The sequence below is a fragment of the Piliocolobus tephrosceles genome, chromosome 14, assembly GCF_002776525.5.
Source record: "Piliocolobus tephrosceles isolate RC106 chromosome 14, ASM277652v3, whole genome shotgun sequence".
In the NCBI taxonomy this organism is placed as follows: domain Eukaryota; kingdom Metazoa; phylum Chordata; class Mammalia; order Primates; family Cercopithecidae; genus Piliocolobus; species Piliocolobus tephrosceles.
The window spans coordinates 4830720-4853537 of record NC_045447.1 but is presented as its reverse complement, the minus strand read 5'-3'; the positions used below and the strand labels follow the sequence as shown (position 1 = coordinate 4853537).

General features: G+C 54.7%; 1 protein-coding gene across 1 annotated transcript in view; it reads left to right on the top strand.

Annotated features, from left to right (window-relative positions):
* ADAMTS13 (ADAM metallopeptidase with thrombospondin type 1 motif 13) overlaps positions 1-22818 on the top strand; it is a 43173-nt gene that overhangs the window by 16905 nt on the left and 3450 nt on the right. The window contains 15 exon segments of the mRNA XM_023188990.1: positions 2480-2606; positions 3398-3546; positions 3895-4015; positions 5154-5234; positions 6137-6318; positions 8303-8438; positions 8518-8647; positions 9277-9462; positions 10778-10967; positions 11604-11724; positions 15234-15363; positions 15448-15627; positions 16465-16647; positions 21327-21531; positions 22199-22517. Of these exon segments, the coding sequence (XP_023044758.1) occupies positions 2480-2606; positions 3398-3546; positions 3895-4015; positions 5154-5234; positions 6137-6318; positions 8303-8438; positions 8518-8647; positions 9277-9462; positions 10778-10967; positions 11604-11724; positions 15234-15363; positions 15448-15627; positions 16465-16647; positions 21327-21531; positions 22199-22517 (2440 nt within the window).

Below are 22818 nucleotides of genomic sequence, written 5' to 3'. Positions count from 1 at the left end.
CCAGAGTGGGTGGATCACCTGAGGTCAGGAGTTCAAGACCAACCTGGCCAACATGGTGAAATCCTGTCTCTACAGAAAATATAAAAATTAGTCAGGTATGGTGGCGGGCGCCTGTAGTTCCAGCTACTCAGGAAGCTGAGGCATGAGAATCGCTTGAACCTGGGAAGTGGAGGCTGCAATGAGCCAAGATTGGGCCACTGCACTCCAGCCTGGGTGACAGAATGAGACTCTGTCTCAAAAAATACATAAAAATTAAAAAAGAGAGAGAAGGACATTGGGAACTCTGTTCGTAAACCAGGCCAGTCCTGCTGATGTCCTTAGAGCCCCTGAAGTATCCCGCCTCCCTCCCTGAGTGTCATTTTGCCCTCCAGAGCACATCTTGCAGGGAGAACCTCCCCACTAGGAGTATAGTGCCCTGCTGCATGGCTGCAGAGGAGTTTTTTGTTTTTGTTTTTTTGAGGCAGAGTCTCACCCTGTTGCCCAGGCTGTAGTGCATTGGTGCTATCTCAGCTCACTGCAACCCCCGCCTCCCAGATTCAAGCGATTCTCCTGCCTTAGCTTCCCGAGTAGCTAGGACTACAGTCACCCACCACTATGCCCAGCTAATTTTTTGTATTTTTAGTAGAGACAGGGTTTCACCGTGTTAGCCAGGATGGCCTTGATCTCCTGACCTTGTGATCTGCCTTCCTCAGCCTCCCAAAGTGCTGGGATTACAGGTGTGAAAGTTTCAGAATGTTTCCAGTACTCTGGAGTACTCTGGAGTAAACCCCATGTGGTAGGCTGTCACTCCCCATTTCCCCTCCGCCACCCGGCAGCCATTGATCTCCCTTTTGTCTTTGTGGATTGACCTGTTCCGGACATGCCACGTACCTGGGGCCAGAAAACAGGTGTGCTTCCTGCCTGCCTTCCTCCCCCAGTGGCACGTCCTCAGGGCTCACCTGTGTTGTAGCCTGTGTCAGCACTTCATTCCTCTTTCTGGCTGAATCATATTCCACTGCAAGGATAGACCACATTTTCATCCAGTCATCTGCTGATGGACATTGGAGGTGTTTCCACGTTTTGGCTCCTGTGAACAGAGCTGCTACAAACGTGCTTGTACATGTTTGAATCCCTGTTTTCATTCTTTTGGCAGTATGCTGAAGAGTGGAATTACTGGATCATATGGGAATTCTATGTTTGACTTTTTTTTCTTGAGACAGAGTCTTGCTCTGTTGCCAGGCTAGAGTGCAGTGGTGCAATCTCGGCTCACTGCAACCTTCGCCTCTCGGGTTCAAGCGATTCCCCTGCCTCAGCCTCTGGAGTAGCTGGGATTACAGGCACGTGCCACCACGCCTGGCTAATTTTTTATATTTTTAATAGAGATGGGGTTTCCACCACGTTGGCCAGGATGGTCTGGATCTCCCGACCTCGGGTGATCTGCCTGCCTCGGCCTCCCAAAGTGCTGGGATTACAGGCATGAGCCACCACGCCCAACGTATGTTTGACTTTTAAAGAAACTGCCAAACCATTTTCCACAGTACCTGAACCATTTCGCATTCCCACCAGCATTGCACGAGGGTTCTGGTTTCCCCACATCCACTGCAGTCCTTGCTGCTTTCTGTTGTTTTTTTTTCTTTTCTTTCTTTCTTTCTTTTTTTTTTTTTTCAATAGAGATGGGGTTTCGCCACGTTGGCCAGGCTGATCTTGAACCCCACCCCCAGGTGATCTGCCCACCTCAGCCTCCCAAAGTGCTAGGATTACAAGTGTGAGCCATGGTGCCCGGCCTGTTTTCTGTTTTTTGATTTTGGCCATCCTAGTGGTGTGAAATGGTAGAAAGATTTTTTTTTACATTGAGTTAAATTCTGTCCCCTGCTTGGATGGCCCTGGGTGTGGGTTTGGCCCTATATGTATTACACATTCTGTATGGTGAGACCCTCCCTTTTCTCCTTCTCCAAATGGGCCCCCAAGACCTCCCCATATCGCAAGGGGAGGGTCTTTGGCTGGAGCAGAGGGTGGTGGGATTTTGTGGAGGCAGCGTGGTCAGTGTTGACTCCCTGACTCCCGTCCAAGGAGTCAACTCCGATTATCTTCCGTCAGTGCATAAAAGTCCAGGACACCTGCCTGAGTGCAGAGGCTCCAGTGGTGAGGTCTTTGCTCCATGCTTTGGTTACCTGCCTCTAGGTGCACTACCTAAAGAATATACATCCCCATCACTGTTTTATTGAGTTCAGGCCTTGGAAGCAGAGGCTCTGAGCATAATGCTTTTTCCCGGCTTTCTTCGTTGCTGCCCTGTGTTCTTTACGGATTCCCCGGAGTTTTCCCAATAGAGAGGGGCAGGCACTTTTGTCACCCCAGTTTACAGAGCAAGGAACTGAGGCACAGCCTGGAGCTGAGGCCACACCCATATCTTGATCCCACACTGCAGGGTGCCATGCAGTCTCCCAGTGACAACATCCCCCCATCCCCTTCCTCTGCCTGTCCTCTGCCTCCTCCTGGCCAGGGCTGTGAGAAGACCCAGCTGGAGTTCATGTCGGAACAGTGCGCCAGGACCGACAGCCAGCCGCTGCACTCCTCCCCTGGCGGTGCCTCCTTCTACCACTGGGGTGCTGCTGTACCACACAGCCAAGGTGAGGCCTGCGGAGTGTGGGGTCAGGGGAGGAGCCAGCCCTGGAGACCCTCGGACAGGGTAGAGTCGTGGGGGGTTGGCCTCCTATCCCTCCAGCACTGGGCAAAGCGGCTCAGGCTCTGGTGTCCCACAGACCGTGGATCACATAGTGGCCAGGCCTCGCTGGCAGATGAGGCACTGACATCCCATCTCTGAGTCTCAATTTCCCATCTGTGAAATGGAGATAATAGCAGTAAGCCCCTCCCTGGTCACTACAAGGATTCAGGGAGATAATCGGGAAATGCCAAGTGTGTTCCTTGGTTCATAATTCTATTTTTTTGAGACAGAGTCTTGCTCTGTTGCCCAGGCTGGAGTGCATTGGCATGATCTCAGCTCACTGCAACCTCCGCCTCTGGGATTCAGGGGATTCTTGCCCCTCAGCCTCCCAAGCAGCTGGGACTACAGGCTTGCACCACCACGCCGGCTAATTCTTTTTGTATTTTTAGTAGAGATGTGGTTTCACCATGTTGCCCAGGCTGGTTTCAAACTCCTGACCTCACGTGATCCGCCTGCCTCGGCCTCCCAAAGTGCTGGGATTACAGGCATGAGCCATTGCGCCCAGCCTTGGTTCATAATTCAATACCATTAGTTATTAGATTAGATTAGGATTGTGATTAGGATTATTGCCTTAGGAGGTAGGATGGGGGAAGATAGAAACCTTTGCCCCAGATGCAAAGGATGAAGCTGGGTGGGGGCTGGGGGGCCTGCCCCTCCTGCTGGGTTCAGGACCCCTCGTTCACTCTGCCCTCCCAGGGGATGCTCTGTGCAGGCACATGTGCCGGGCAATTGGCGAGAGCTTCATCATGAAGCGTGGAGACAGCTTCCTGGATGGGACCCGGTGTATGCCAAGTGGCCCCCGGGAGGACGGGACCCTAAGCCTGTGCGTGTCGGGCAGCTGCAGGGTAGGCATGTGTGGACATTGGCGACGGCCCTGGGGCCTGCCTGTCCTATCGGAAGGCTCCTGGGGGCAGGTCGGTGGGTGCTGGCCCCAGTGGAGCTGCAGTGCAGTCTGCAGTGGAGGGGTGCTGGGGAAAAGGATCTGGACTTGGAGTCAGCCTGGGTTAAGGGCTGCAGCGTGACCTTGGGCAAGTCATTGAGCCCTCTAAGCTTGCTTCCTGTGTAGATGTTGGGGTGCTACAGAAGTGTTGCTGGTTTTGTGGATCCCAGAACCTCAGAGCTGGCAGGGCTGCAGTGTCATTGAGGCCAGTACCCTCCAGTGACACCGGCCCCCTGTCCTTCCCTTTGCATAGACATTTGGCTGTGATGGCAGGATGGACTCCCAGCAGGTACGGGACGTGTGCCAGGTGTGTGGTGGAGACAACAGCACGTGCAGCCCACGGAACGGCTCTTTCACAGCTGGAAGAGCAAGAGGTAGGCAGCCTCCCTCAGGGCAGAGGCTGGGCTTCCCCCAGCCTCCAAGACGGCCACAGCCCAGAGCCTTGGTGCAGGGGCTGCTCGGGTCACAGGGCCTGCACATCACTCAGCCCTGGATGCCTCCTGCAGTGTCAGCATCTCCCTCTTCCACTTCGCCACCCTCCTGTGGCAGGCTCAGATTTTGGCCTTGATGTTGCTGAGACTGTGGTGCCTCAGTAATGGTGGCTCACTGTAGCTGTGCTCAACACTCTGTCTCAAAAAAACAGAATTATGAACCAAGGAACACACTTGGTATTTCCCGATTATCTCCCTGAATCCTTGTAGCGACCAGGGAGGGGTTTACTGCTATTATCTCCATTTCACAGATGGGAAATTGAGACTCAGAGATGGGATGTCAGTGCCTGATCTACCAGCAACATTGGCCGGGTGTGGTAGCTCACGTCTGTAATCCTAGCACTTCGGGAGGCTGAGGCGGGTGGATCACCTGTAGTTGGGAGTTTAAGACCAGCCTGGCCAATATGGTGAAACCCTGTCTCTACTGAAAATACAAAACTTAGCTGGGCGTGGTGGCGGGTGCCTGTAGTCCCAGCTACTCAGGAGGCTGAGGCAGGATAATTGCTTGAACCCGGGAGGCGGAGATCCCTCTGCACTCCAGCGTGGGCAAAGGAGTGAGACACTCTAAAAAAATAATAGTAGTAATACAGACATCATGCATTCTGTAGCAGCTAGCCTCTTCTCTCCTGCTCAAGAAATCCCACTGAGAGGGACACAAGTGAATGAGAGGGATGGTAGTTACACTTGGAAAATCTTTGACTTTGGTGTATACACGAGGTCAAAAATCATTTGTAAATGCCAGTGCTTCTATGGAGAGCAGAGACTTGAGCCCTGCCTCCCTCTGGCGTGCCCCACTGTGCTGGAGAACCTTGGCCCTGGTCCCTCCTCCCAGCCAGGGCAGAGCCTTGGCAGGTGGTCCTCCAGCCTGCTTTTAATTGCCCCCATGACAGGGGACTCACTGCTGCTGGAGCCAGCCCCATGGCATTGTTCAGTTTTTCCTGACCAGCTAAGATCAGCTCCCTTTGTCTGCGATGTGGTGGCTGTGAGGTCCACGCATCTTTCCTTCTTTTTTTCTTTCTAGAATATGTCACATTTCTGACGGTTACCCCCAACCTGACCAGTGTCTACATTGCCAACCACAGGCCTCTCTTCACACACTTGGGTGAGTTGACTGGAGGACTCCCACCCAGTTAGCTAGACTGAAAAGGTACAGGACACTGTCCCCAAGATGCCCTCACTTCTGACATCACTCGCAAGTTCAAGGGGTTCCCCAAACCACCCTCAGGCTTGATAATTGACTAGGAAGACCCCCAGAGCTCACTGAGAGCTGTGGCATGTGGCTGTGGCTCCTTCCAGAAGGACATGGGTTAGAATTGTCCAAGGGAAGAGATGCAGGCAGGGTCTGGGAGGGTCCAAACAGGAGGCCTGATGTCTCAGGGATGTGACACCCTTCTAGCATTGGAGTGTGGCCATACACATGGAGTATTGCCCACACAGAAAGCCCACCAAGTGGGAGGTGAGAGTTTTTCCTGGGATTTGAGTGCAAAGACATGATTGACTAATTGACCACGTGGATACTCTCAGTCTCCTGGTGACCCAAAGCCTCTATCCTAAATCACATAGTTGGTCTTTCTGGTACAGCCAGCCCCCGCCCTAAAGGAAGACACTTCTGCCTGGTGTGACCTGTGTCTCCTCTTGGAAGCCAACAGCAAAGGCCGGGCTTCTCTCTGGGCAAGGCTGCTTCTTGGCTGTTCAGGGCCACAGTGGGTTTTTCTTTCTGGAGTGTGCCTGCACCTAACCTTTGAAGCCTTGGTTGCCGGCCCTTGCCGTGGGGTCCCTGAGGCCTGAGCCTGTCGAGTTCTGTGCATGAGTGCACTTGCTCATGGCACTCACCAGGTTGTGGAAAGAGGCACAGAGCCTCCGCTGTGGGGAAGCCTCTGGCTCAGATGCCTGCAGCTCCTTAGAGGAGGGCTGGGGACCCTGGGAAGGAGAGTCACTGACATGTGCCTGTGAGGAGGATGGGTGCTCAGTTCCACACGGCTAATAGGGCTGGTTCTCCGACAGCGGTGAGGATCGGAGGGCGCTACGTTGTGGCTGGGAAGATGAGCATCTCCCCTAACACCACCTACCCTTCCCTCCTGGAGGATGGCCGTGTCGAGTACAGAGTGGCCCTCACCGAGGACCGGCTGCCCCACCTGGAGGAGATCCGCATCTGGGGACCCCTCCAGGAAGATGCTGAGATCCAGGTCAGCAGGAGAGCCTGGGGGAGGCCAGTGGGGGCTTCTTCTTGGGGGCTATGGCTGCTTGCGCGTTTGTCCATCCATCCATTCCCTGATTCATTCATTTATTCATTCAGTGGCCACTTACAGGGAACCCACTATGTATTGGGCCCCGTGCTAAGTGAAATGCAGCTAGCTCCTCCAGGGGCTTAGGGTCCCACAAATAAGTATCCATATGTGCCTGTGCCCAGAGCCTGTGGAAGAAGGCCCTGCAGTTCTGGGATCAGGTAAGGTTGGAGGGCCCCAGGCAGTGGTCCGGGGCTCCCCGGGAAAGAGTGATGGAGCTGAGGTCTCAGATGAGCAGATACTGCCGGGCCAAGCAGGGAGGGAAGCGTATGGCCAAGGGAACAGTGTCGGTGTGGGAGGGATGAAGGAAGGTCCTACTGTGTGGGTTTGTGGGGAGATGAAGGCATGGACTCAGGTGCAGTGGCATCTGGGGAGCAGGCCTTGGTGCTGAGGATGCTGAGAACAGATGCTGGCTCCCACTGCTTCTTTGGGGTAGAGTGCGTGGGAACTGGAACGCCTTGTTCAGGTGTGTCCTTGGTGATGTGTGCTCGCCCCTGTATGTCCCCATTGGTGCTTTGCTGAGGAAGGCACGTGGAGGGTGAAGAGACATGAGCGCAGGCTGAAACAGACCTGAGAACCTTGGGAGAGGGGCCCAGTCTCAGCGGCCCCAGCTGGCTGCTCTGGCAGCATCCTCTGCCCCTACAGCTGCCAGAGACAGCAGGGCCTCCCCCGTGTCAGGCCAGGCCAGGTCAGACCAAGCCCCTGTGAGTGGCTTATCCCTTCCCTTACCCCAATAGGGCTCCCTTCCTCCCCTCCCCTTGCCTGGGACATTGTCTCCAGATGCTGGCTGCTGAGTGGCTCTCCCGTCATCCTCTGCGGTGTGTAAAAGAGCAGATTCTTGGGTCCTCTGCATATTCCCTGAATCAAGACTTCCCTCTGTTGGGCCTGAGAAGCCCCACTGTAACCAACACAGGCTTGCGGCAGTGGCCAGATGTGGGCATCGAGGGGGCAGGTGCTGAATGTCATCTCGCCCTGGGCTCTGGCCTCCAGGCTGGCCTCTTTCTTGGGCTGGCCTTGGGCACAGGACCCAGTTACCCTCCTGAAGAGCCTCAGGCCCAAGAACCTGCTGAAATTCTTCCCAGTGCTCTCCAGGCCAGGCCCAAGCCAGTAGCCGGCCACAGGGCCCCAGGGATCCAGTTTCTTTCTGCCAACCCCACAGGCCTCAGCTCTGGCTCCAGAAGCCTTCTGTGCTGGCCCTGCCCTAGCCCTTCTTGGGCTCCGTAGCTCAGCCTAAGGTGGGCCTGCCTCCTCCATTGTACTTTGTCCTTTACCCAACCAGCTTAGGGAGCCTTCTCTGTGCTGCCTGAATACCCTATCCCCTAACCTACCAATTACCTGTCCCCAGCCCCCTATCCCAACCCACTGAGAGCTCCTTGTGGCTTAGCTAGTGTCCTGTGCACTGTGCTATACCCAGAGCCTGGTACAGGTCAGTGTCGACGATTGCCTGTCATTATTTTTGTTTTTGTTGTTTTTTGAGAGAGGGTCTCACTATCGCCCAGGCTGCCGTGCAGTGGCACTATCACAGCTCACTGCAGCCTCGACCTCCTGGGCTCAAGTGATCCTCCCACCTCAGCCTCCCAAGTAGCTGGGACTACAGGCATGCCCCATCATGCCCAGCTGATTTTTTGACTTTTTTTAAAAATAGAGATGGAGTCTCACGATGTTGCCCAGGCTGGTCTGAAACTTCTGGGCTCAAGTGATCTGCCTGCCTCAGGCTCCCAAAGTTTTCGGTTTACAGGCATGAGCTACTGTGCCTGGCCAGTGACTGCTTGTTGAACGAAAGCTTATAGGGATGGAAGCAGTTGCGAGACTTCCCAGGGGAGGTGGCCATGACAGTGACCCTCAGGGAACCCACTGGACAAGGCCTGAAGCTCTTTGTCTGCAGGTTTACAGGCGGTACGGCGAGGAGTATGGCAACCTCACCTGCCCAGACATCACCTTCACCTACTTCCAGCCTAAGCCACGGCAGGCCTGGGTGTGGGCCGCTGTGCGTGGGCCCTGCTCGGTGAGCTGTGGGGCAGGTGAGACCCAGGGAAGGCTCGCCCACAGCATGGCTTGCCCCTGCAGGGAGGTAGCCTAGCCCTCCCGCTTCCCTCCCAGGGCTGCGCTGGGTAAACTACAGCTGCCTGGACCAGGCCAGGAAGGAGTTGGTGGAGACTGCCCGGTGCCAAGGGAGCCAGCAGCCACCAGCGTGGCCAGAGGCCTGCGTGCTCGAACCTTGCCCTCCGTAGTGAGTGTGGTGCTGTCTCTGCAGCTCCGGCGGGAGAGAGGGTTTTGCTGGGGCTGCTGGGCTCTGTCCCTGGCCTATGGGGCCCATGTGGCAGGGCTGGGCTGAGCTGCTTCTGTGCAGGCTCTCACTCGCCTGCTCACAGCCCTGCGAGGGGGCTCTGTGAGTGCCCCCTTCTGCAGGTGAGGACATTGAGGCTCAGGGCAGACATGGTGACAATGTCAGCCCAGTGGGACCCACACCTGCTGCCATTGTCCGGGTCACCGAGGCCTCTCTTGAGCTCAGGCGCTCATGGCGAGATGGAGGTGATTGCCTACCTGGAGGGTTGTGGGGAGACTTGGGGAGCTCTGGTGCAAAGCCCCTGGCTGTCACTGCACCTGATGGGCACACTGTTAGGGACAAGGCCATCCCTGCTGGGTGCAGGACAGGGCAGCTGCCCACCAGCATGTGATTCGGGTGTCCTCAGGCTCAGCCATCTGTCTGGCAGCCTGGGGACACCTGGAGAGGCTAGGCTGGTCCTAGTGCCCATTGCTTGTCCCAGACCAGGGGAAGTGTGTCAGCACCCACCACTCCATCACCCCAAGTTAGCCTGGGACCTGGCCAGGGCCCCAACACTCTGTCTCCTTCCTCAGCTGGGCGGTGGGAGACTTCGGCCCATGCAGTGTCTCCTGTGGGGGTGGCCTGCGGGAGCGGCCAGTGCGCTGCGTGGAGGCCCAGGGCAGCCTCCTGAAGACGTTGCCCCCAGCCCGGTGCAGAGCAGGGGCCCAGCAGCCAGCTGTGGCAGTGGAAATCTGCAACCCCCAGCCCTGCCCCGCCAGGTGAGCCCAGGGCTAGGTGGGCCTGGGAGAGGGCCTCCCTGGCAGAGTTCGTCCCTGTGCTGAGCCCCAGTCCTTCTGAGAATCCCCTCCTCCCGAGGCCTCTGGTGGAGCCTCACCATCCATGGTGACGGGCAGTGTCACCTGGCGGTTGTGAGTGCCGGTGTCAGAGTTCCTTACTACCCAGGAGAGCCTGGGCCCATCGTTTCCCTCTCTGAGCTTCCGAGCCCCTGCTCTGAAATGGGGATGCCGACCTGCCTGGGGAGGGAGTGGCTTCGAGGATGAGGCCAAACTGAACGGAATGGGAGATGTCACTTGCTCATCACCACCATTTCCACCGTGCCCACATGGCTGCATCTCATCCCCTCAGTGTCCAAGTTGACAGTGGCTTATCATCCTGCCCTGCCACTAACCAGCTGAGTAACAGGGCAAGTCCCCTCCTCTGTGGGCTTCAGTTTTGTGACCTGTCCAGTGGGAGGGGATTGGTCTGGATCATTGGTGGCCCACTCATAGCTCTGGACTCCTTTCCCTGCCCCCTCATCTGTGGCAGACAAAGCAATCACCACTTCTCCCCGCTGAGGCCAGATAGGGCCTCAGAATCCTTCTCAACACAGCTCTCCAGCCAGCCACTCCAGCGCGGGGCTGACTCACAGCTGAAACCCATTGGCCACCCTTGAACCTGGTGATCTGATTCCATGTGGCACCTGTTTCTCTGCACCTGCTATGGTGCATGGAGTCAGTGATTGCCTGGCTGGAGGTCGGTCTCTGCCTCTGGAGGATAGGAGGGATGGGTTCTCTTTTTTTTTTTTTTTTTTTTTTAAGACAGAGTCTTGCTGTCTCACCCAGCCTGGTATGCAGTGGCATGATCTTGGCTCACTGCAGCCTCCTGCCTTGGCAGGTGCGCACCACCAAGCCCAGCTAATTTTTGTATTTTTTGTAGACACAGGGTTTTGCCATGTTGCCCAGGCTGGTCTCCAACTCCTGGGCTCGAGCAGTCTGCTCACCTCAGCCTCCCAAAGTGCTGAGATTACAGGTGTGAGCTACCGCCCCCGGCCAGGGATAGGTTCTGTCTCTGTACCCTGGAGGCAGGTGGGGTGCCTGACTGCTGAGCAGTGAGTGCTTGTTGAATGGGAACCTGCTGGCTGATGAATGGAGAACCCAGTGCTTCAGGGAGAGACCCTGAGCTTCACTTCTCTGTGGGGCCCCCCTTTGGGCTCCTGGATGTTGGGGAGCATGTCCTCTGCCTCCCTGCAGCTGGGCTGTACCTTCCACTGGGTGGCAGAGGCAGGGCCTGATGACTGTCTCATGCCATCCTCAGGTGGGAGGTGTCAGAGCCCAGCCCATGCACATCAGCCAGTGGAGCAGGCCCGGCCTTGCAGAACAAGACCTGTGTGCCGGGGGCAGATGGCCTGGAGGCTCCAGCGACTGAAGGGCCTGACTCCATAGATGAGAAGCTGCCTGCCCCTGAGCCCTGTGTCGGGATGTCATGCCCTCCAGGCTGGGGCCATGTGAGTGCCCTGGGCATGACAGTGGCTGGGGCTGTTGGATCCTTTACCTGGCTGGGAGAATGAGGAGCACCCGTCGCCATTGTCCTCCAGGCCAGAGCAAGAACACCTTCCTTCTGTGGGAATGCTGTCTGAGGGCCACCCCTGCTCAGAAAAGAAGCTTAGAAAGAGGGCTCAGGGCCCCTCGGGAGGCTCCCATTCCCCTTGCAAGCCGGGCTGAGAGAAGCATCTGAGGAGAGTATAATGCAGCTGCTGTGCAGAGAAACGCTGCCGGGCTCCCGCCTGGTGTCCAGGGGCTGGAGACTGACTGGCCTTGCTCTCTGACCTGGGTGCTGGCAACCCTCGCTCCTCATGGCTGGGGGGATTGCAGGGCCAGTCATGCTCCCACGTCCCACTCTTGGTTCCCAGCTCTTGGCCAGGCCCACAGTGAGCACTCGTGCTGCTGAGGAGCCTGCAAAGGTGGGGTGTGCAGCAAGGACACCCGCTGGGAGACTGGGGAGTCAAGGGAGCAGGGGAGGGAGCCCCAGTGTGCACATGCCACTTCCTGCTCTCTCTGCTGCCTCCTGAGAAGATTGGGACGGGGGTCGCTGGGTGCTCAGAGGAGTCCCAGACCCATGAACTTGTTGCTGTTTCCCACAGCTGGATGCCACCTCTGCAGGGGAGGAGGCTCCCTCCCCATGGGGCAGCATCAGGACAGGGGCTCAAGCTGCACACATGTGGACCCCTCTGGCAGGGCCATGCTCCGTCTCCTGTGGGCGAGGTGAGGGCCCCCGGGATGCTCCTGGGGACCAGCACTCATGGTAACTCTCTTATCCACTTGCATCTTGCCTCCTCCTTTTTTTTTTGAGACAGAGCCTCGCTCTGTCGCCCAGGCTGGAGCAGTGGCCGGATCTCAGCTCACTGCAAGCTCCGCCTCTGGGGTTTACGCCATTTTCCTGCCTCAGACTCCCGAGTAGCTGGGACTACAGATGCCCGCCACCTTGTCCGGCTAGTTTTTTGTATTTTTTAGTAGAGACGGGGTTTCACGGTGTTAGCCAGGATGGTCTCGATCTCCTGACCTCGTGATCCGCCCGTCTTGGCCTCCCAATTTTTTGTGTTTTTTTAGTAGAGACGGGGTTTCACCGTGTTAGCCAGGATGGTTTCGATCTCCTGACCTCGTGATCCGCCCGTCTCGGCCTCCCAAAGTGCTGGGATTACAGGCTTGAGCCACCGCGCCCGGCCGCATCTTGCCTCCTTCTAAAGAGCATTTGAGGTGGATTGCAGAAAATCCAGACTATATGGGAACACGCGGTAATACAAGGAGATTAAGTATAGTAGCTGACAGCCACTTCAAATGTGAGCGCTGACTGGCTGAAAAGTAGGAAAAGACAATAATGCCGGGCAGTGTGGCACGAGAGCTGTTCCTGATGGCCCCGGCAGAGCGGCCAGAGGGGTTCCCAGTTGACGACCCGAGCAGAGAAACCTTAGCTTTAAGATACACGGTGTTAGGCCGGGCGCTGTGGCTCACGCCTGTAATCCCAGCACTTTGGGAGGCTGAGGTGGGCAGATCATGAGGTCAGGAGATGGAGGCCATCCTGGCAAACACAGTGAAACCCCGTCTCTCCAAAAAGTACAAAAAAAACAAAAACAAAAAGAAAAACAAAAACTAGCCAGGCGTGGTGGCGGGCGCCTGTCGTCCCAGGAGACTGGCGTGAACCCGGGAGGCAGAGCTTGCAGTGAGCAGAGATCGCGCCACTGCACTCTAGCCTGGGCGACAGAGCGAGACAGAGCGAGACTCAAAAAAAAAAAAAAAAAAAAAGATACACAGCATTCTTCTATTTTCCCAATCTTGCTTTACTGTAGTATAACACACATATTATACAATTTACCATCATAACTGTTTCTCCCCCTGCACGTCAGTGACATAAAAGCACAGTCACATTGTTGTGCGGCCATCACCACCATCCTCTCCAGAACTTTTCCAGTTTCCCAAACTGGAGCTCTGTCCCTGTGAAACATGAACTCCCATTTCCTCCTCTGCAGACCCTGGCAACCTCCATTCTCCTTTCTGTCTCCAAATTCTACAATTCCAGGGACCCTGTAGAAGTGGAATCATATAGCATTTACCTTTTCGTGACTGGTTGATTTCACTGAGTGTGATGTCCTCACAGTTCATCCATGTTGTAGCACGTGTGTTTCCTTCTTAAGGCTGCAAAAGATTCCATTGTGAGTGTATCCTTTATATGTTTATCCATTTATTCATCAGTGGACACTGGCTTCCTTCCACATTTTGGCTATTCTATTGTGAATAATGCTTCTGTGAACATGGGTGTGCAAATATCTGTTTGAGTTCCTGCTTTCAGTTCTTTTGGGTGTATACCCAGAAGTGTGCTAACTGGGTCGGATGAGAATTCTATGTTTAATTTTTGAGGAACTGCTGGATTGTTTTCCCCAGTGGCTGCACCATTTTACATTTCCACCAATGGTGCATAAGACTTCCAATGTCCTCCCATCCTTGCCAACACTTTTTATTTCTGGTTTTTATTTTTATTTGTTTTTGGAGACAGAGCCTCATTCTGTTGCCGAGGCTGGATTGTAGTGGCACGATCTTGGCTCACTGCAAGCTTCACCTCCGGGGCTCAAGTGATTCTCGTGCTTCAGCCTCCTGAGTAGCTGGGACTATAGGCGTCTGCCACCATGCCTGGCTAATTTTTTTATTTAGTAGAGATGGGATTTCACCATGTTGGCCAGGTTGGTCCCAAGCTCCTGACCTCAGGTGATCTGCCTGCCTTGGCCTCCCAAAGTGCTGGGATTACAGGCGTGAGCCACCATACCTGGCCTATTCCTGTGTTTTTTATAATGGCCATCCTAATGGGCTTGAGAAGATACACCGTGTTCTTAAACGAAAACCCTAACCACTTGCTCAGTAAAATGTCAGCCTGTTTGAAACCGAGACCAAAAAGAGATTTCTTTTTTCTTGTCTTGTCTTGTCTTTTCTTTTCTTTACTTTTCTTAGACAAGGTCTTGCTCTGTCACCAGGTAGGAGTGCAGTGGTGCAATTTTAGCTCACTACAACCTCTGCCGCCTGGGCTTCCTCCCACCTCAGCTTCCTGAGTAGCTACTATACCCTGCTAATTTTTGTATTTTTGGCAGAGATGGGATCTCCCTATGTTGCCCAGCCTGGTCTCCTGAGCTCAAGTGATCTTCCTGCCTCAGTCTCTCAAACTGCTGGGATTATAGGCTTGAGCCACTGTGCCCAACCAAGAGATTTTTTTTTCTTTTCTTTTCTTTTTTGAGACAGTCTCCCTCTGTCACCCAGGCTGAAGTGCAGTGGCGTGATCTTGGCTCACTGCAACCTCCGCTTCCCATGTTCAAACGATTCTCATGCCTCAGCCTCCTAAGGAACTGGGACTCCAGGTATGTGCCACCACACCTGGCTAATTTTTGTATTTTATTTTAGTAGAGAGGGAGTTTCACCATGTTGGCCATGCTGGACTCAAACTCCTGACCTCAGGTGATCCGCCCACCTTGGCCTCCCAAAGTGCTGGGATTACAGGCATAAGCCACTGAGCCTGCCTATTTCTTTGGAGGCTATTCCTAAAGGAGAGACTTGAGAAAACTGGCCCTAATAACATCTTTATGATAGACACAGAGATTTTCATATTGAGATTTTTTTTTCTTTTTCTTTTTTGAGATGGGGTCTTGCTCTGTCGCCCAGGCTGGAGTCCACTGGCGCGATCTTGACTCACTGCAACCTCTGCCTCCTGGGTTCAAGTGATTCTCCGCCTCAGCTTCTTGAGTAGCTGGGATTAGAGGTGCGCACCACTACACCCAGCTAATTTTTGTATTTTTAGTAGAGACGGGGTTTCACCATGTTGGTCAGACTGGTCTCGAACTCCTGATCTCGTGATCCACCCGCCTCGGCCTCCCGAAGTGCTGGGATTACAGGCGTGAACCACTGTGCCCGGCCCATATTGCAATTCTTATAATGCCTCTCAATAAACAATAACAGCTACCATTTGTCAAGTATCTACTATGTGCCAGGCACTTTTCATCTCCCCTTTTAAAAATCTTTATAAATGACTCTGCAAGGTAGATGCCATTATCTTTTTTTTAAATCTAAGATTCAGAGGGTTAAGTCAGTTGTCTGAGGTCACACAGCTGGTAAGTGGCAGAGCCAGGACTGAAACCCATTCAGGCCTTAAGTGCTAGAGCTGCCCAGTGAGCCCAGGCTGCGGTCCTTGCTGAGCCCGCCCCTTGGGGCTCCGGGTCTCTGCTTCGTCCACGCAGGCCTGATGGAGCTGCGTTTCCTGTGCATGGACTCTGCACTCAGGGTGCCTGTCCAGGAGGAGCTGTGTGGCCTGGCAAGCAAGCCTGGAAGCCGGCAGGAGGTCTGCCAGGCTGTCCCGTGCCCTGCTCGGTGAGTGAGGGGGGCAAGACTGTGCAGGGGAAAGTCTGGCCTTGGGATGTGGCCTCCTACAGAGTGCTGGCCTTCTCCCTGCAGGTGGGAGACCCGAGCCTTGGCTCCATGCCCGGTGACCTGCGGAGGGGGGCAGGTGCCACTGGCTGTGCACTGTGTGAGGCTAGACCATGGCCGCCCCATCCGCCTATCTCACTCCAAGTGCGGGCCAGAGCCCCGGCCCAGCCCCTTTGAAGACTGCAGCCCAGAGCCCTGCCCTGCCAGGTGGGCCCCTTCCCAAGGAGACAGGGGGTTCTAGGTCTGCATCCTGGCTCCTCCTTCACCTCCAAGCCGGATCTTTTGACCCTCAGTGTCCTCACCAGTGGGAGCAGGTCATATTGTGCCCCAAGAAGACTGGGGGGGGGGGGTTTAATGAAAGGATTAAATGCATGTGAAGTATATGCTAAATGCAATGAGTGTAAAATGCATGCTAGATGCAATGCGTGTAAAGTACATTGCACAGGATCTGGGATGCTGTGGGCACATGTGGTTGCTGGGATGTTTCTTCATAACCTGCTCTTTATGGAGCACCTAGACCCCGGGGCTGTCCTGGAGCTAGGGGACACAGCAGAGAACAAGGCAGAGAAATGTCCCTGACCTCTTGGAGCAAATGGAGGGGGAAAAGAGGACAGATAATAATCGGACAGAGGGGGAATGCAGTTTGATGGATGGTATTCAGTGTGATGCAGCCAAACACAGCAGGAGGGGAGGAGGGGAGAGCTAGCGAGGTGGGCTCCAGGGCAGTGGTGCTGGGATCACTGTGCAAGACAGACACGCAGGGCCCTTGGGTGCCTGGACCCCTGTCCCCACTGTCTCTGGGATATGACATCTGTCGTTTGCCCTCACCTCTCCCTTCTGTAAAATGGGTTTGTCCAAATGTTCTGTCCACTCTGCCAAGCCTCTTGGTGAGGACACAAGGGGGCCTCCAGAAAGAGAACCTCTCTCCAGGCCCTTCCCAGCTTCCTGTCTCTTCCTGGTCTGGGGAAATGAAGGGGGAGACCTGACTCCCCTGGGTTCCCAGGCCCTGGGGCTGTTTGGGTTCCTGACTTCAGTTTGCTCCAGGTGGCAGTACAAGCTGGCGGCCTGCAGCGTGAGCTGTGGGGGAGGGGTCATGCGGAGGATCCTGTATTGTGCCCGGGCCCATGGGGAGGATGAGGAGGAGGAGATCCTGTTGGACACCCAATGCCAGGGGCTGCCTCGCCCAGAACCCCAGGAGGCCTGCAGCCTGGAGCCCTGCCCACCTAGGTGAGTCAGCCAGTGACGGGAGGGGCAGCTCCTGGTGTCTGCAGATGCCAGGCCAGGTGCTGTGGTGTGCGCCTATAATCGCAGCTACTTGGAAAGCTGAATCAGGAGAATCACTTGAGTCCGGGAGCGCAAGTCCAACCTGGGCAACACAGTGAGACCTCATCTCTAAAAAAAAACAAGACGGGGCCAGGTGTGGTGGCTCACGCCTATAATCCCAGCACTATGGAAGGCCGAAGCGGGTGGATTACCTGAGGTCAGGAGCTTGAGACCAGCCGGGCCAACATGGTGAAACCCCATCTCTACTAAAAATACAAAAATTAGGCCGGGTGTGGTGGCTCACGCCTGTAATCCCAGCACTTTGGGAGGCTGAGGTGGGCGGACCACCTGAGGTCGGGAGTTCGAGACCAGCCTGACCAACATGGAGAAACCCCACTCTACTAAAAATACAAAATTAGCCAGGCGTGGTGGTACATGCCTGTAATCCTAGTTACTCAGGAGGCTGAGGCAGGAGAACGGCTTGAACCTGGGAGGCCAAGGTTGTGGTAAGCCAAGATCACACCACTGGACTCCAGCCTGGTCAACAACAGCGAAACTCCACCTCAAAAAACAAAGCAAACAAACAAAAAAACAAAAATTAGCTGGGTGTGGTGGTGTATACCTGTAATCCCAGCTACTTGGGAGGTGGAGGCAGGAGAATGGCTTGAACCTGGGAGGTGTAGGTTGCAGTGAGCTGAGATCACGCTGCTGCACTCCAGCCTGGGCAACACAGCGAGACTCCCTCTCAAAAACAAAACAAAACAAGATGGGGTGGGGGGGCTCAGTGGCCCAAGAGCCAGTCTGTAAGGAATAGGGCTACCTGGCAGGCTGTGCTAGGTGTGAGAGGTGAAGTTTAAGCACCATGCAGGCAGGGTGCGGTGTCAGGAGGCCTGGGGGACAGACGAGGCAGCATTTGAGCAGAACCTGAAGCTGTGAGCACCAGCATTCTGATGTGGAAGACGGGAGGGATGGAGGTCCCTGCAGGGACACATACAGCCACACTAGGACATGGGACAGAATCATGTTCAAGTCCGTGAGGTCCAGAGCCCAGTGGTAAAGGGCAAACATTTGCCTACCTCATTTACAATTCTTTAATGGTTTCTTTTTGTCGGTCTGCATTTTTAATAAAGAAGTACTTTTCTACATCATATAGAAACGTCCAGAAAAGAATGTAACGGACATGTGTGTTCCAGCACTCAGGTTTAATAGATAGCACCCTACTGCCATGTTTCCTTCCTGTCCACTTACGTTTATTTATTTATTTTGAAACAGAGTCTTGCTTTGTTGCCCAGGCAGTGGTGCAGTCTTGGCTCACCGCAACCTCCGTCTCCCAGGTTCAAGCCATTCTCCTGTCTCAGCCTCCCGAGTAGCTGGGCTTACAGGGGACACGCCCCAGCTAATTTTGTATTTTTAGTAGAGACAGGGTTTCACTATGTTGGCCAGACTGGTCTCGATCTCCTGACCTCAGGAGATCTGCCTACCTCAGTATTCCAAAGTGCTGGGATTACAGGCGTGAGCCATCAAACCCAGCCAGTTTAGTTTTAAATAAATCCACTTACAGATAAGATTTCACTTAAATTTAGGCTGGACGTGGTGGCTCATGCCTGTGATCTCAGCACTTTAGGAGGCTGAGGTGGGTGGATCATTTGAGCCCAGGAGTTTGAGACCAGCCAGGGCAACATGCCAAAACCTCATCTCTACTATAAATACAAAAATTTGGGTATGGTGGTGCATGCCGGTATTCCCAGCTACTTGGGAGGCTGAGGCAGGAGAATCACCGAATCACCTGAGCCTTGGGAGGTCAAAGCTGCAGTGAGCAGAGATCACACCACCACTGCACTCCAGCCTAGGCAACAGAGTGAGACCCTGTCTCAAAGAAAGAAAAAAAAAAAAAAGAGAGATTTTACTTACATTTAAACCGTGTACTAATGTATTTGCAAAGTAGGGACCAAGGAAATTTTTTTTTTTTTTTTTTTTTTTCTAAATTGTTAACCAGCATCTGTTGAACAAGCCCTGATGCCCCCAGGTGGCTCCTTGGTGGTATTGGTGTATGTTAGAATCTATGTATAGGCTTTCTACTAGGTTTTTTTCTTCTCCTTTTTTTTTTTTTTTTTGAGATGGAGTCTCACTTTGTCGCCCAGGCTGGAGTGCAGTGGCGAGATCTCGGCTCACTGCAAGCTCCGCCTCCCAGGTTCACGCCATTCTCCTGCCTCAGCCTCCAAGTAGCTGGGACTACAGGCACGCACCACCACGCCCGGCTAACTTTTTGTATTTTTTTTTTAGTAGAGACGGGGTTTCACCATGTTAGCCAGGATGGTCTCGATCTCCTGACCTTGTGATCCGCCCGCCTCGGCCTCCCAAAGTGCTGGCATTACAGGCGTGAGCCACTGCGCCCAGCCTCCTTTTTTTTTTTTTTTTGAGACAGAGTTTTTCTCTGTCACCCAGGGTGGGGTGCAGTGGTACAATCACAGCTCACTGCAACCTCCGCTTCCTGGGTTCAAGTGATTTTCATGCCTCAGCCTCCCGAGTAGCTGGGATTACAGGTGCCCACCACCACACCCAACTGATTTTGTATTTTTAATAGAGACAGGGTTTTACTATGTTGGCCAGGCTGGTCTTCAACTCCTGACCTCAAGTGATCTGCCAGTTTCTGTTTGTGTTTTTTTCTAGCTATTCTCTTGCCCATAAAAAATTGTTTTAAATGTTGTAGCTTTATAGCCATTTAACATCCGTGTCACAAGTGTGTCCTGATTTCTTTGCCTGTGCTAAAGTCCCTTGGCTGTGTGTCCCATTTATTTTTCCACATCACATTTAGAGATGATCTGGGATTTTATGGGAATTGCAGGGTTTTTCACACTGCACGCTGCCTGCATGGTGATTAAACTTCACCCCCCACACCTAGCACAGCCTGCCAGGTAGCCCTGTTCTCTACAGACCGCCTCTTGGGCCACTGTGCCTCACCTCACTTTTTTTCAGAGATGGGGTCTCACTATCTCTGAATGTTGCCCAGTCCCGACTTGAACTCCTGGGCTCAAGTGATTCTCCTGCTTCAGCCTCCCGGATAGCTGGGATGCAGGCACACACCACATGAGCTCTGGCTATCCCTCTGACGTTGCTGTAGCCACCCTGGCCTCACTGTCCTGGAACATTCCAGGGATAATCCCCTGACTTAGGGCTTCTGTGCTAGCTCTCGCTACCTGATGTCTTCTGTGGATATCCTCGAGGCCCTGGATATCCCTCCCCCAGGCTTGGCTCAGACACCACAACTCCAGAATGACCCAGAACCCTCCCTGAGCATCGGTCCAGAATGGCACGCTCGTCCCTCCTGTGATGCTCTGCTTGGCACTTTGGGAGGCCAAGGCGGGAGGATCGCTTGAGCCCAGGAGTTCTAGACCAGCCTGGGCAACATAGTGAAACCCCGTCTCTACAAAAAATATAAAAATCGGCCATGCGCAGTGGCTAATGCCTGTAATCCCAGCACTTTGGAAGGCCAAGGTGGGCAGATCATGAGGTCAGAAGATTGAGAGCATCCTGGCTAACATGGAGAAACCCTGTCTCTACTAAAAATACAAAAAATTTGTCAGGTGCGGTGGCGGGCGCCTGTCGTCCCAGCTACTCGGGAGGCTGAGGCAGGAGAATGGTATGAACCCAGGAGGCGGAGCTTGCAGTGAGCTGAGATCGTGCCACTGCACTCCAGCCTGGGCAACAGAGTGAGACTCCATCTCAAAAACAAAAACAAACAAAAATTACAAAAGTTAGCTGGGCATGATGGCACACGCTTGTAGTCTCAGCTACTTGGGAGGCTGAAGTGAGCGGATGGCTTGAACCCTGGAGGCTGAGGGTGCAGTGACCCGTGATTGCACCACTGCCCTCCAGCCTAGATGACAGAATGAGACCATGTCTCAAAGAAAACCATTAAAATAAACTAAAAAATAAAATTTCTGCAATGCACACGACAGCCCCCACAGCAAAGCAGCATCCAGTCGCTCATGCCAGTGATGCCGAAATGGAGAACAATCCATGCTCCGAGAGGAGGTGGGGTCTGGTTTGGTTCACTGCCACCTCCCAGTGTCATGTAGAACAGCGCCAGGCCACGGGAGGCACGGGTCCAAGAGGCAGCGCTGCAGGGTCATGGGGGAGAACAGTATTGTGATGAAGATCCCAGCTCCCTTGCAGGCGCCTGGGTTCGTGTCTGGGCTCTGAAGAACGCGGGCCATAATTAGTTATTGAATGATTACAGATCAACATGGGCAGGGTTAAGGTCCTCAGCCTTCACCCTTGTAGAATGTGGGGTGGTGAGATCTGTCTCCTGTTACCCAGGGGTTCGCTTCCTGTTGCTGTTACTTGGGTCCATAGGCAGCCCCTGGGGTGCTGACAGGTGTTCTGTGAGAAAGGCGATGAGAGGGGGATGTGCAATTAGGGAAAAAGAAGCCTCTTTCCTCCAGGGCCTTTTGGTAGCTCTCCTGTGGCTGTGAGCCCTGGCCCCAGACAGGAGGGGCTCTGTGGCTGCACTTCCCATCTTGCCTGGCCACAGAAGCTGTCTAGGCAACTGTTCGAGGACACGCGGGTGGAGAGGGGCCCACATGGGGCAGTACCGTTTCTGGGGAGACCCAGCCTCTCTTTGGGGTCTTCTCTTCCTGCAGGTGGAAAGTCATGTCCCTTGGCCCATGTTCGGCCAGCTGTGGCCTTGGCACTGCTAGGCGCTCGGTGGCCTGTGTGCAGCTCGACCAAGGCCAGGATGTGGAGGTGGATGAGGCGGCCTGTGCAGCACTGGTGCGGCCCCAGGCCAGCGTCCCCTGTCTCATTGCTGACTGCACCTACCGCTGGTATGTCAGCACCTGGACGGAGGTGAGCACAGTGGGCGCTTGGGATCCCTATGGGGCTAGGGCGGGCATCAGCTGTGGCTGCTTATGTGTGAGGGAGTCTAGGGGGCATTGGTTCATTGTGTCCCCAGAAAGGAAGGAGAGAGCTGGGTCTGTTGGTGAGGGGGCACCTAGAGGCAGATACACAGAAGGCCTAGAGACCTGTGGGCAGCTAGGACTTAAGAGGCTCTTAGGTTTGGGGACACTGGAAGATGAACAGCAGGCCACTCAGTTCTATACAGATGACAGAATGCCAGCTGTGCCACACACCTGGCAGGGCAGGAAAGACAATGGTAAATGGAGCTCAGGCTGCCCCCTGGAGGGGCTCGCTCATGGTGTGGAGGGGGCACGGGCACAGCAGACAGAGATGAGTCGCAGCCCCGCAGGCCTGCTTGCTCTAAGGCTTGGAGAGACAGAGAGGCCGTGAGGGAGGGTGACAGGGACCCAGGCTTGAATTCTGGCTCCTCCCACCTACATGACCTGTGCTGGGTGCCCTCTCTGAACCTCAGTTTTCTCATCTGTGAAATGGAGACACTTACCTGCCTCCCAGCTTGTACAAAGATTATATTGGATCACTCCTAGCCTGTGGTTACCACTGTCCTTGTCACTTTCTGGCAGGGTCAGCTGTGACTCCTCCTCCCCTTTCTTGGCAGTGCTCTGTTTCCTGTGGGGATGGCATCCAGCGCCGGCATGACACCTGCCTCGGACCCCAGGCCCAGGCACCTGTGCCGGCTGATTTCTGCCAGCACTTGCCCAAGCCAGTGACTGTGCGTGGCTGCTGGGCTGGGCCCTGTGTGGGACAGGGGACGCCCAACCTGGTGCCTCACGAAGAAGCCACTGCTCCAGGACAGACCACAGCCACCCCTGCTGGTGCCTCCCTGGAGTGGTCCCAGGCCCGGGCCCTGCTCTTCTCCCCAGCTCCCCAGCCTCGGCGGCTCCTGCCCGGGCCCCAGGAAAGCTCGGCGCAGTCCAGTTACGTCCTGTCCTCCTTCCTGTCGGGCAGCTGCTGTAGGAGGGGTGGGCAAAGGCATCTCCCTCTGGGAAGGACTGGCAGAAGAACTTGGTCCCTGGGATGTGTGCCTGGGAGGCCAGGATCAGGGCTGACCCTCTTCCTCCCTGGCAAAGGAAAACCTCCCTTTTACTACTATTAAGGGGAAGTAACTTGAAGTTAGGGACCCAGCTTGTGAGCCCCCTAGCCTCTGGGCTGCTCTGCATGTGCCCTACTTGCCAGAGCATCTGGAAGCAGCCCTCTGCACTGAGGGTGATGCTCTGA